This window comes from Myxine glutinosa, chromosome 4 (assembly GCF_964187855.1).
Source record: "Myxine glutinosa chromosome 4, kmMyxGlut1.1, whole genome shotgun sequence".
Classification (NCBI taxonomy): domain Eukaryota; kingdom Metazoa; phylum Chordata; class Myxini; order Myxiniformes; family Myxinidae; genus Myxine; species Myxine glutinosa.
The window spans coordinates 155,785,806-155,800,078 of NC_136264.1; the positions used below are offsets into that span (position 1 = coordinate 155,785,806).

Consider the following 14,273-nt stretch of genomic DNA (forward strand, 5'->3'; position numbering starts at 1 on the left):
TGCAAAATCACATTCATCTTGTGCTTGCATATGCCAGATGGGTAGCAAAAGAATGGGAGAAATGTTCCCGAACGTGTGGAGAGAAGAGCTACCAGCTGCGTGTCGTTAAATGTCTGCATCCGCAACACGATGGCTCTTATGTCGAGGTACATAGCAAGTTCTGCAAAGGCGAGCGGCCTGCCAAACGACGATTATGTCAGGTCGCACCCTGTCCCAAGAAGTGGCGAACTGGTGCCTGGTCGAAGGTCAGTGCAACATCAAACTTTAAATTACCATCACTCTTCCTCTTCTTTATAATAAGGAGAAACACCCACTACCAAGGGGGGAGGGGGGTGGGAATGGGGAGGGGGGGCTGGGGTGGGAATGGGGTGGGGGGGTAGCCTGGGGAATAGGGTGGGAAGGGGGAGGGGGGGCATGTGCATATCATTCCACATAGTTGAGTTCCATTTCATTGTGCCCTACAGGCTGGTACCCCATTGATTTTCTTCTTTTTATTATTATTATTCGATAATATTATTCCGCCGTTTTTAGACATTTATTTTCTTTGAAATTCATTTTCTCTGCAATAACTTGTCCAGTTGACATGAAATTTTACCCAAAGGAATGACTCATGTAGAATTTTGTTTAATGATAATTATGACATCATAGGTCACGTGGTGTGGCAGCCATTTTGTAATAAAGGAAAAACTTTGGAGCTCTTCTCCAAAACCGCTCCACGAAAAAAATAAAAATGAAACGGCACATGTCGAGTACTGCCCTTGGGGAATAAGTGTTGCAAACGATGACATCATCAGTGAAGTGGTATGCCGGCCAAAATTGGATATGTAGAACTCTTCATCCGATCAGTATGAAAATTGAGGGTGATCTACGGATTAATTGTATGGGAGAATCAAATTGATGACATCGGTCATGTGGTTTGGCAACCATATTGGTTTGAAAATGAAAACCTTAAAATATCTTCTCAAATTGGTTTACTAGATTGATGTGAAACTCCACACACATGATTGGGGAATATAAGGTGTAAATTTATACCTCATAGGTCAAATGGTCTGGCAGCCATATTGGAGTGAACAAAAATCTCAAAAGAAATCGTTTCGCTTGAACCACTTCATAGATCCATGTGTAACTTATCAAGTATGATCTAGTAGTCATGCGGAACATGTTTGAAATTTCAACATGATCGGTTGCATGATCTGGCAGACATAATTATTTAATTACTTGAAAAATTAAACGTGCAATTTTGTATTCTCCAGAATGGCTTACTAAATCAATGTGAAACTTCACACACATGATCTACAAGTCTTTGGGAAGAAAGTATGATAATTTAAACGTCATTGTCGAATGGTGTGGCATATATTTTTTCTTTTTTTGAATCTCCATTTTTTTGAGTTGAATATTTTTAGTCAAATTCTGATTTAAGTTATATTAAGAGGATGTCGGGGGATGTATCGATCAAAGCGGAGTTTTTTTTCAAAGTTGGGAGACTTGGTACCCAGCCATAACTGCCCACAGTTATAAAGTGGCACCTCTAGTTATCCTTAATACTACTAGTATAAAAGCCTGTCAAAAATGATGGGCCTATATGGAGCATTTACAGGCACTTACTTGAGTGAAGTGGCAACAAAATATTCAAGGAGACTAAGATATTGTCGCATCCGCAGTTGGTTACCACCAAACCTTGGAGGGATGAGCCGAACCAGCTTTAACTCCCGAGGTGATCTGCAATTATGGCGGTTATTGACGCGCCCGGTGCGGAAGAACCACGAAGCATTTATCCTCGCGAACACATGGGTTTATTCCGAAACCCAACCAAGAACATGACAATAAAAATGGTAGCAATAATTATTTACAATAAAATGAGGCGCAGAATGAAAATAAACGAAATAAATGCTGAAGTAAAAAAAAATGCTATGGTGAGGATGATCCACACAGACACACAAAACACTCACAGGGTCAGGTAATAAAAGAAGATTCACGTTCCGGCATTCAGCTGGCCGCAAAATGGATCTTGTGGTAATGTCAGCGGCTGTCAAAGCCCGACGCCACCAGGTGGGAGCCCGGAAAATGGCGGCAACGCCGTGTGTCGAAGGCACCACAGGCCCCCAGGACTGAGGCGAGCAGGGAGCACGGCTTTCATTGCCTTCTCCTCCGTCCACCGCTTCACGCTCTTTTGGCATGAGAAATAACAATCTCCTTTTTAGGGAAAGAAAGAAAAACGTCCAGCAGCAAGCACACCCGAGCCAATGAGCCTCCTCACGGTCACACCGCCAATGCTCCCCTCAGAGAAACAAAAATGTCTTTCTCCGACAGAATCGCGAGCTCCTCCCGCCTCATCGGGCCCCGTCATTCGGGGCGGGGGGGGGGGGGGTGGTGGTGGGGAAGGGTGTTTGTCCTTCTGGCCCTGTCTCCCGCCCATCGAACCATTGTAGCTCCGCCTCTCCTAGGCGGGCCTTTGTCGTATTGTGTCCATGTAGCGTGAATAATGGCTGGCTGATGTTATAAATGTTAGGGATGGCCACAGAGGGTATCACAAACAGGTGAAATTAACCTTAAACCCTACTACTACTAATTAACACAGCACCATCCCCCATATGGTGCACATGTAAACACAGCCTTAAGCTACATTTTCCCTACTTATTACATCGAAATGCTCCTACACGTCACACGGTCAATAATATTTTATATTCAATCCTACCTTTCCTATGGTATTCTCTTAACTACCCCCATAAAAGTCACAACATGATGTTTCATTGCAAGAAGCATTACTTCCAAACACTACATGTACAAACGTGACCCTATTTTCTTCATTTTCTAGGTCGTTACATTTTGACGGGACAGCCTTGTGCCAAAGTCTGAAGCCTCGACCTATCTTGCATCTTCTTTTTTTATTAGACATCCTATGGACATAAATAAACACTCATTTTACTGTGTGCACATTGCACATCATGTATAGCAAATTTCACCTCGCCGTGTCTTGTATTTACTGTTATTTAAAAAAAACACACATCTGTACACCACCCTTGAGGCTTGGTTTGCCAGCCACCATCTGCAAATCCAATAGGAAAAAATGTAAATACTCTTATCGAAAATGTTTTGAGTTTTTTATCCTCAAAAATAGACTGAAGTGAACACAGTCATGGTAAAAGATTGGCTTTTAAAACCCTACTCAAATTGTCCTCATGAAGGGGAACAGACAAATGTACAAATACACTGTTTTATGTAGGTCGATCATCAATGTTAATGTCATCTGTATTATAAAAGGTGCCATGTCTGTCTGTTTGCTTGCTTGTCATGCTGCAACTTGAGAACGGATTAACAGATTTCAATGAAACCAACCACGGTGGATTATCGAAACTCGCAGGAAGGTTGTGTATGGATACAAAGGCACACTTGGCAAAACTGACAACACCAACCTATGATGCTGGCTATCCCCGGACCGAGGGCAGGATCTCCCAGGAATCCTTTTTTTGTTCTTGCTCCATAGATTAGCCATAGTAGCTAAGCTGAGGAAATGAAAAGCCCCATTTGTTCGCTATTATGCAAATGCAGATATCAGAGTTTCTTTCCTGTCATGGCCTGGCCATGCCTAATACGTACCCCAGACAGTTTGATCAAAAGAAAGAAGGGAGGGGGAGGGAAATAAATTATCTTTACTTTGATTTTCCTCTTAGTGTGTTGTATATTATTTGCAATTCAGCATCTAAAAAGGCTGTGATGAATATTCCACAAAATCTCCTCCTCCTTGCTGTTTGATTGTAGAGCTGGGTGACCACCTAATTTTATTTTCCCCATTAACAACCGTTTTCTTTTTAGCAATTACACAAAGATTGGTAGTCCCATCAGCGATGCGAAGGGTCTTACATTCTAGCTATTATTAATGCTAGCAGGCACCAGCGGAACAACCGCACAAGGCAAAGTGTGACTTCCAAGTCCTCAACTCTCCTCCCCCTCACATACCCAAGTCCTCACACTCCCTCTCCCAACCCAAAGGCATCAATCCCCTCACTGTTCCAAGCCTTCAACCCCTCCCCCCCCAAAACAAAACAAAACTGACCCATTTTGCCCCACCCCTTCCCTCCCAACCCCAACGCTGTCCTATCCTCACCTGCCTCCTCATCATAAAAGCCAATGGCCATTCCCACATTAAAATATTTAGCTCTTCCCCCCCCCCCGCCCCAACCCCCCCTCCCCACCCCATCATGCAATCACCAACTTCGCAGAAGCCAGGATTGAAACAGCTCCTACATGTCACAACTCGTCACGGTCACCTGTTTAACTCACAATCCCATGAGATTATGCCGAACAGATATGTGACCATGAGCAGGTTGTGACCAAGACCCAAAATCGATCTATCTTCTTCCTGATATATATATATATATATATCAAATCGATAAAAGTAAATAACGACCTCAGACAAAGACCTTTATGATGACATGGGTTTAAGCCCTGCTTGAGAGAATGCTACATACTTATTTGGCGGTGTGTAAGGCAACAGACCGCTGCCTCAAACGCTGAGGCCTATCTTCACAAGGCTCGTGATGCCTATCAGCTCAAAATCCATCTAACTGTCACTTTGGCCATTTTACACTGAAGGGAAAACTTATAGGGAGGGCATGGCGATTGTGAATATGAAAGCTCCAAAGACGTCTTAGGCTTCGCATAGCAGTATGTACCAACATGGCGGCCATGGAATTTTTCAGCATGTTGAAATTGTGAGTCGAGTCAGCCAAGCTGGCCAACAAATGGGTGCAATGGAATTTACAGACGGCCGGACAAACAAGCATATTGTATTGTGTTTTATTTTAATATACAGTCACGTGAAAAAGTAAGTACACCCCATGTAAAGTTTTGACTTTTTCAACATATTTCAACATACAGCTATTTAATCTTCATTTCAACAATATTGATAGATAAAGGTGATATAATATAACAAATATCATGAAACATTTACATTTTGTAGTCCATTGTATAATTTAAATAAATATAAATGCAAATTTCGCATGTGGAAAAAGTAAGTACACCCCTACATTTATCACTACTTCAAATACCTAAAATTAGAATCAGGTGCATCAGCTCAGGTGCAAATGATTAGAACATCGTTAGAGAGGATCTTGGAGGAACCTGTCTTATTTAAACCTCAGACATTTAGTTTGGTTTGCTCTTTGTTGTTGAAGTGTGTGGCATCACCATGCCTAGATCAAAAGAGCTCTCTGAGGCCTTCAGAAAGAAGGTTATAGATGCCTACGAGTCTGGGAAGGGATTTAAAAAGATCTCCAAACAATTTGAAATCAATCATTCGACTGTCCGGAAGATCATCTACAAGTGGAGAAGATTCCAATCAACTGCCAACTTGTTCAGGCCAGGCCGCCCCACCAAGTTCAGCCCGAGAGCACACCGCAAGATGCTGAAAGAAGTCTCTAAGAACCACAGAATGTCATCATGGGACCCTACAGGTAGCTCTTGCCACTGTTGATGTCAAAGTGCACGAGTCTACCATTAGAAAGAGGCTGCACAAATTTGATCTACATGGGAGATGTGGCAGGAGGAAACCTTTGCTGTCCAGAAAGAACATCAGGGCAAGACTAAAGTTTGCCAATGAACACCTAGGCAAAGACCAGCACTTCTGGAACAATGTGCTCTGGACAGATGTGTTAAAGATAGAGCTATTTGGCCACAGTACCAGAAGACATGTTTGGCGAAAACCAAAGACTGCATTTGACCACAAGAACCTGATACCAACTGTAAAGAATGGTGGTGGAAATATTATGGTTTGGGGCAGCTTTACTGCATCAGGGCCTGGGCAGCTCACAATCATATAATCCACTATGAATTCTTCATTGCACCAGAGGGTGCTTGAGGATAATGTGAGGCCATCTGTCAGAAAGTTGAAGCTCAACCGAAGGTGGACCTTGCAACATGACAATGGCCCTAAACATACCAGTAAATCCACCAAGGAATGGCTAAAAAGAAAGAAATGGAAGGTTCTGGAATGGCCAAGTCAAAGCCCGGATCTAAATCCCATCGAGATGTTGTGGGGGGATTTGAAACGAGCTGTGCATGCAATTGTGCATGCTGTGCAACAATTTTTTGTTGAATAAATTATTGCAAAGTCAATTTATCATTGTTTTTTGTTCAATTAGATCACCTTTATCTATAGACTAGCAGAAGTACCGGGCGGGGGAGGGGAGGGGAACGGGGGGGGGGGGGGGCATTGCCGGGCGGGGGAGGGGAGGGGAACGGGGGGGGGAGCGAGCCCCTTGGCAAAGCGAGCGATTTTTTTTTTCATAGCGTCATCACGTGATCGCTCTGGGCGAATCAGCGCCCACCTGCTCTGATTCCGTGCGCTGAGGTAAATATGAATCGTCAAATATTTTGAGTTCGGCCATGTTCGTCCCACGCTCAATGCAAAACACTGTATGTCTATGTCAAATATCAAGCACGTAAGCGTCTCCGTTTAGGAGTCTATCAGTCTCAGTCACTCACTCACTGTCTTTCTCTCTTTCTCACTCACACACACACACACACACACACACACACACACACACACACACACACACACACACACACACACACACACACACACACACACACACACACACACACACACACACACACACACACACACACACACACACACACACACACACACACACACACACACACACACACACACACACACACACACACACACACACAGTTTTATATATATAGATACTGTTTAAATGAAGATCAAATGTTGATATGTCCACATATGTTAAAAAGATTTTAAAAAACATTTAATGGGGTGTACTTAGTTTTTCCACATGTGAAATTTGCATTTATGTTTATTTAAATTATACAATGGACTACAAAATGTAAATGTTTCATGATATTTGTTGTATTATATCACCTTCATCTACCAATATTGTTGAAATGAAGATCAAATAGCTGTATGTTGAAAAAGTCAAAACTTTACATGGGGTGTACTTACTTTTTCACGTGACTGTATGTATATATGTATGTATGTATGTATGTATGTATGTATGTATGTATGTATGTATGTATATATATATATATATATATATATATATATATATATATATATATATATATATTGTAACGAGCAAAAGTACCCATCCCCAGTGAAGGGAGAAGCTAGCTATAGTGGTGGTGAGAATAACAGAAGATGACAGTCAGGTAGTTGTCTGGGGAAATTCAATGCATGTTGTAGTACTGAACTTCCCCAATGGTGGCGCTGTTCAAACCAACAGCAACAGCGAGGAAGTATACCCCCATCATTTTCCTGGGGGTTTCCCAGCGGCCAAAGGAGCTGATACAACCCTGATAAAAACCTGGCTGATACAACCTTTCACCTCTGTGATAAATTTGGTCCAAATTCATCCAGAGGAGTAGGAGTGTATAGGTAACACACAGACAGACAGATCGAAATGTACAGTTATCTATCTATAATTCCAGTAATCTCTGTGTGTATGTTTGTATGTTTGTATGTTTGTATGTCTGTGACCGCTGTTTCTCGACAACCACGGGTCCGATATACTTGAAACTTGCCAGGTATATTGCTGGGGACCCGAGGATGTGCCTTTTCAAGGTTTCATATTAATCGGAGAAGTAGTTACCGAGCTATGTCCAAAAAACGATTCAACCAATCAGAGAGCAGCGAGCTATCACGTGTGCCGAACGTGGCGAACAGACTCTGCCTCGGACGGCACATTTGAGAGCGTATTCATTTATTTCACGTTGGAAAACTATGTTGCCGTTAAACTATGTTTTAAAACTAATTAAAACTAATTTGCGATTCATCGTAACTGCGATTTGCGACCTTCCGGACAGTGAAGACTGCACTTCCGGCAGCCAATCACAGAACGCGTTGTTCCGTAGGCGTGGCCGATGTGAGAGCGAGCCGAGCCGAGCGCGTGCGCCATTACGGTTCGTAATTCGATTTCTTCCGGAGAAAATAATAATTTCTCGATTTCTTATGCGCATTATTTCTCCCAATTCAGTCAGAGCGAAGGGCGGAAGCGAAGAGCGTTGTTTTTTTTGTTTACGGGCGTACGGGCGGGGTAGAGCGTACGGGTAGCGTTTTTTGTTTTTTTTGGCAAGGAACGGGCACCCACGTACGGGCATGCCCTAGTAGAAGATAATGTGAATATTATAATGCCATTATCATCCAACGGAATTGATTAATTTGTGGTTATATTTATTTTACTTTTGGGAGGTTTGTGGACCAGAGAATTGTAGCCTATACATTGCCAATGTGTAGGTAAACATGTACATTGTACACGTCCAATTTTCTCCAAATATCTGTCGGTGGGGGATGCGATTAGCATGGAATGCCTCAAGGATATCGGGTCTCCTCCAAATGTTTTTCTTTCTTGTGTTAAACAACTTGTGACTGTAAAGGTCATCATACGTCATACGGATACACTTAATAGTTTGTAGTTATAATATTTTTTTTACTTCCGTTATGTGGACCCAACGGAACGCCACGATAAGCTATTTATACACCTTCACACAGCATTTTTCCAATGCTAAAAACTCGCTGGGGGAGGGGAGCAAAAGGGTCACAACAATCGCTGAGCCTCTTATGCCATCGACTCAGCCATGCTATTATCCTTATTACTCCCGCCAGGGACTCCCACCAGGGAGTAATGCATTCGATCGTGTCCGTCCGTGTGTGTGTGTTCGTGTGTTTGTGAACAAGATATCTGGAAAAGTTCTGAACGGATTTGGATGAAAGTTGGTGGGATGATTGCCCTTGGGATAAGGAAGAATTGATTAGTTTTTGGTGAAGCTCAGGATATTATTCCCGATCCAGGAATTTTTACCATTGGAAGATAGGGCTCAGCAGCGGCCACTCACGGCGGGAGTATGCGCTCTACTGAGTGGCGTTCTAGTTACCTCTGCCACCGAAGATGGATGGAGGTTATGTTTTCACCCGTCTGTTTGTCTGTTTGTCTGTCTCTGAACAAAATATCTCAAAAAGTTGTGGACTGATTCAAACGAAATTTGGCTGAGATGTAGCTCATGTGACAAGGACGAAATGATTAGATTTTGGTGAAGTTGCGGATTCGGCGACTAGAATTTAAGTCATTCTTCACCATTGAGAGATCAGGCGAAAAGCGAGACATAGCACGATATCTCAAAAAGTTATGACTAAACTTGGTGGACGAATTGGTTCGGTGACTAGAACAAGCCGATTAGATTTTGGTTCAGGTCCGAATCCAGATCCGGCCTATTAGTGGGATCCAAAACAAACTTCCGCCTCGCGGAGGGATGTGCTCGACCCAGTGCCGTTCTAGTTACTATTGTTCATGCTAATGCCACAGGGACATGTTGCGACTTCATTTCCGCGATCGGGTGACCCTCAGTCCCCCTGGCAAGTTTGGTTTAGATTGGATAAGTAACGAACAAATGCATCGTGGTCAGACAGACAGCAAATTGTGTATTTTAGTATGACAATACGAGTTCCCTTGCAAGGAATTTTGATGCAGGAGGAGGCCATTAGGCCCATCAAAGCCTGCACTAGTATTACCAACCTATGGTTGTTTGTCTCTGTCCTATACTTTTCAAATGCTGAACATCAAGCAAGGGAGTATGCATCATTTTTAGTCTTTGGCATGAATCGGCCGGAGTTTGAACCACCGACCTCCTAGACTCAGGGTGGACACTCCAACCATTACACCATCAACGCTGGCAGGCATTGTATTTTAGTATGTAAAAACACTGATATTATTCTTCCTCGTTTATATCCCCTTAAACTCATATTGCTGTCATCATCATGGTGCGAACATCACTTTCTTTACTATATCTAATGTTGTCACAAATACATATAGCATATCTCAGTCCAAATTTTCATCATGAGCCATTTTCCATTTCCACATCCCCATCACAGTGTTCAGTAACATGTGGAAAAGGAGTGCAACAGCGGCGGGTGTTTTGTCGAAAAAGGAAGTCTGGTGGGGAGTGCCAAGGAAAGAAGCCGAAAGAAGCAAAAGCATGCGACGAAGCACCCTGCAATGGTATGCACATGGGCATGATGGAATTTGAGAATAGGACATGTCACATGGACACAGGCTAGAAACACACAACGATTTCTATACTCAGCAAGATGATTACCTTTTATTTAAATCTCTGACTCACAAAGTTTCCGTGAAAGTTGATCAATAGGTCCACGACCCAACGTAATATTTGGCTGAAAAAAAAGTATCCATTAATTTTATTTACAGAGTCCTATAATAATAGCTATCATGCATTTTATCTAGAGGTAGATCACAAAATGACTGGTTAACCTTCACTGCTATATTGCATGCACATTGTATACTATGGTATACAATGGTAGTCGTGTATCCTTGTATTTCTTATCAGAATGAATTGCTGATGTTCATCAATGTGTTATCAATCGATTTGTCTTAGATTTGCAATACAACGAACTACACTACTTATGAAACCATAACTTAAGTATAGTAATTATGGATAGTCTTGGGACTTGGACATGTACATGCACTTCAATGAGCAGTGAATGGGTTAAATCTTTGGGTTTAAAAAAAAAAAACCAAACAAAGAACGGTAATGGTGTTTTGAAAGAAACTACATGAATGATGCAACCAAAATCACCAACCTAATCGAGTTCCATTTGTATGTTTCTTCTCTTCCTACCCTGTTGTATTGTATCTCGTTGAGCAACAGATGCAATCCTGCCTCAGAAACAGCAACCACAAGTCGTGTTTCTTTCCCGCGCTGAAGGAGATTCTCTTGCATACAAACCATGTAAGAATCTTCATGATGAAACTTCAAGAGAAGAAAACAGTACCCTTTTATGGTGTGTGTATATATATATATACATGTATATATATATATATACACATACAGGGTGAGCCAGAAATGGTCATTTTGGAAATTCGTGTGAAGGAAATAAAAAATAGTATTTCAAAATAAATTCATTAATGATATTGAAGTACACAAGATGCATTTTTTTTTTTTTAACCGATTTAGTTTTGCAGAAGTTAGCCCAATGACGTGGTTTCAGCAAGATGGTTCAACCTCCCACACCACCAGAGTGTCCATGACTACTGTAAGAGCACTCTTTCCAAAGCATGTCATTTCCAGAAACGGCGATATTCCATGGCCAGCGAGGTCACCCAATTTGACTACATGTGATTTATTGTGGTCATATCTAAAGGATAACGTGTATGTTAACCGTCCACAAACTCTCCATGAACTTAAGGAAAACATCAGAGGCAAAATCAATGATATTGACGTGGCCATGTTGCAGAACGTCATGAATAATTGGCGTCCAAGATCAGAGGAACGTGTCAGACGAAATGGTGCGCATCTCGTCGATGTTTTTTCCCCCACAAATAAATGGCATGTTTTGTACTTCACTTTCTTGTAAGAATTTGTTTTGAAAAACAATCTTTTATTTCCTTCACACGAATTTCAAAAATGACCATATTTCTGGCTCACCCTGTATATATATATATATATGTGTTGCATATAGTGTTGCATACAGTGTCATACAGTGTTGCACCACATATATACTGAAACGCAAAAGAAACTTACCACCTTTGAAACCTTTAAATATCAACAATAACTGCGTGTAGTAAATGTGTGAACTTATTTGTGGACAATAGTGTGCTCACTGTCAGACAAAACGGTCACGGATGGTCACTTGAACCTTCAATGGTCACTTCATAGCACAGCTGTTGAACAGCCGTTTTGACTGTCAGTGATTAGCCAAGGGGTACGGGATGATTTTAATGAGCTGCACGTGATGTCTTGATATTGGCTTTAAAAAGGCCAGTGCAAAATGGGCATTTCAATCAACATGCCACGATTGTCAAGGGATCAACGGCAGCGTGCCCTGGGCATGCTGCAAGGCGGACTGAGCTACCGTACAAACCAACAATTGCTAATTGAAACATTGGCATTTTATTGATGACATGTCAAGTTTTTGACCAAGATACACCATCTCATCAGTTTGTTCTACAGTACAGAACAGCACAGGGTGCAATGTCAGTCCCCTTTCAATAGCGTGTGTGGCAGGTAGCTCAGTCCGCCTTGCAGCATGCCCAGGGCACGCTGTGGTTGATCCCTTGACAATCGTGGCATGTTGATTGAAATGCCCATTTTGCACTGGCCTTTTTAAAGCCAATATCAAGACATCACGTGCCGCTCATTAAAATCATCCCGTACCCCTTGGCTAATCACTGACAGTCAAAACGGCTGTTCAACAGCTGTGCTATGAAGTGACCATTGAAGGTTCAAGTGACCATCTGTGACCGTTTTGTCTGACAGTGAGGACACTATTGTCCACAAATAAGTTCACACATTTACTACACGCAGTGTTATTGTTGATATTTAAAGGTTTCAAAGGTGGTAAGTTTCTTTTGCGTTTCAGTATATATATATTCAAACAGGAATTTGATTCCTGTTTATAAAAAAAATAAATATATATACTAGCAAAGGTACCCATCGATAAATGGGGGTTCGTAGATGTCTCACCTGAAATGAGGAATTTTTTGGTGTGTATTGGTAGAAACGGGAATACATTGTCAATATTCAGTGAGCAGATATCGCAGTGGGTATAGCTGGTAACCTTGACAACCTCGTTCCATTCTATCAGCTAAGATTTCCAATCCATGCTTGTACACCTCCGAAGTACTGCTTGGTGTGGGTGACATTATGAAAGCTCAGCTGAGAAACGGGTTTAGGCATGTTTTGGGACTACCGCCTGACGGAAGATGACCAAAGTTCTTCCGATACCAACCGACCACCTCCAGGCACCTATCCCTCTCGACATCGTTTCTCTAACTCCTGATGTTCCCCTTCTCTCTATACTCCCCATAGCTTTGCTTTCAGCAATTTCCCAAAGCATTTCATTCTGGCTTCCCATTCGATGATTCATAGATCAGTAGTTTGTTTCACATTTCGGTTATGAGTTTATATTCGTCATTGCAATTTGTGATGCGCCGCAAATAGTGCACGGAAAAGGTCGTCAAAACCAATTTTAGGGGGGAATTTGTTTCAAATTTTCTGAGGGGTCTAAAGTGTTTTAAGTGTCATAAAAATGAGTTTAAAGTATTTCCCAGTGTCTTAGGCTCATAAAATGGCCTAATGGGGTCTAAATGGGTCGAGGGGCGAAATAACAAAAGGGGTCAAAAGTGTCCAAAGGGTCTTAAAAAGTTAATAGGTCTGAAAATTATCAAAGAAGGTGTATATGTCTCAAAAGGGTCAAAATAGGTTTGAAGGGGTCTAAGGGGTGTAAAGGATCTAAAGGTGTCCAAGGGGTATATTTTGACGTGTGTGTGTGTGTGTGCGCGTGTCGGTATGTGTGTGCATATCGGCGTGTGTGTATATCGGCATGTGTGTATATATATATATATATATGTATATATATATATATATATATATATATATATATATATATATATATATATATATATATATATGTATATATATATATATATATATATATATATATATATATATATATATATATATATATGTATATATATATATATATATGTATATATATATGTATATATATATATATATATATATGTATATATATATATATATATATATATATATATATATACATACACATACATACACACACACACACACACACACACACACACACACACACACACACACACACACACACACACACACACACACACACACACACACACACACACACACACACACACAGGTATATATATATGCCATGTACTTGTATTTAAGTCGACACAAAGGGAGGATGAGTAATTGGTATTTATGGGACTCAAGGAAGGAGTCAATTTACAGCATGTACAGAATAAAAAGATGGCCCCTTGGAAAAAGTTGTTAGCCAGTTTATTCGCAGGACAACAACAACATGCATTTTAAAGGCCATTTTCCCTGCCAGAGCGGGGGTTAGCCTTGCGGTCCCCATGACAATCTTCTCCATTTTGCCCTATTTTCTGCATCTCTCCTTGTTAACCCCCTTGCCCGCATTTCTTCTTCCACCATCTTTAGCCAAGTCTTTCTCGGTCTTCCCCGTCTTCTACTTCCTTCTACATTCATTTCCATCACTCTTCTCAACCAGTCACTTTCTTCCTTCCTCAACACATGACAAAACCATCTCAACCTGTTCCTCTTCACAGCATCAATTCCCATCATCTTTCGCAATTCATCATTTGTCTTCCTCTCTCTCAACGATACTCCGCACATCCGTCGAACCATTCGCATTTCCACCCTTTCCAACCTTCGTTGCTGCTCTACGTTCATTA

General features: G+C 41.5%; 1 protein-coding gene across 4 annotated transcripts in view; it reads left to right on the forward strand.

Moving 5' to 3' along the window:
- The window catches only part of LOC137425440 (A disintegrin and metalloproteinase with thrombospondin motifs 3), a 192,678-nt gene that overhangs the window by 175,873 nt on the left and 2,532 nt on the right, over positions 1-14,273 (forward strand). For all 4 annotated transcript variants that reach the window (XM_068113881.2, XM_068113882.2, XM_068113883.2 and 1 more), the window contains 3 exons: positions 38-245; positions 9,893-10,019; positions 10,687-10,767. In XM_068113881.2, the coding sequence (XP_067969982.2) occupies positions 38-245; positions 9,893-10,019; positions 10,687-10,767 (416 nt within the window). The remainder of the gene's footprint in view (positions 1-37; positions 246-9,892; positions 10,020-10,686; positions 10,768-14,273) is intronic.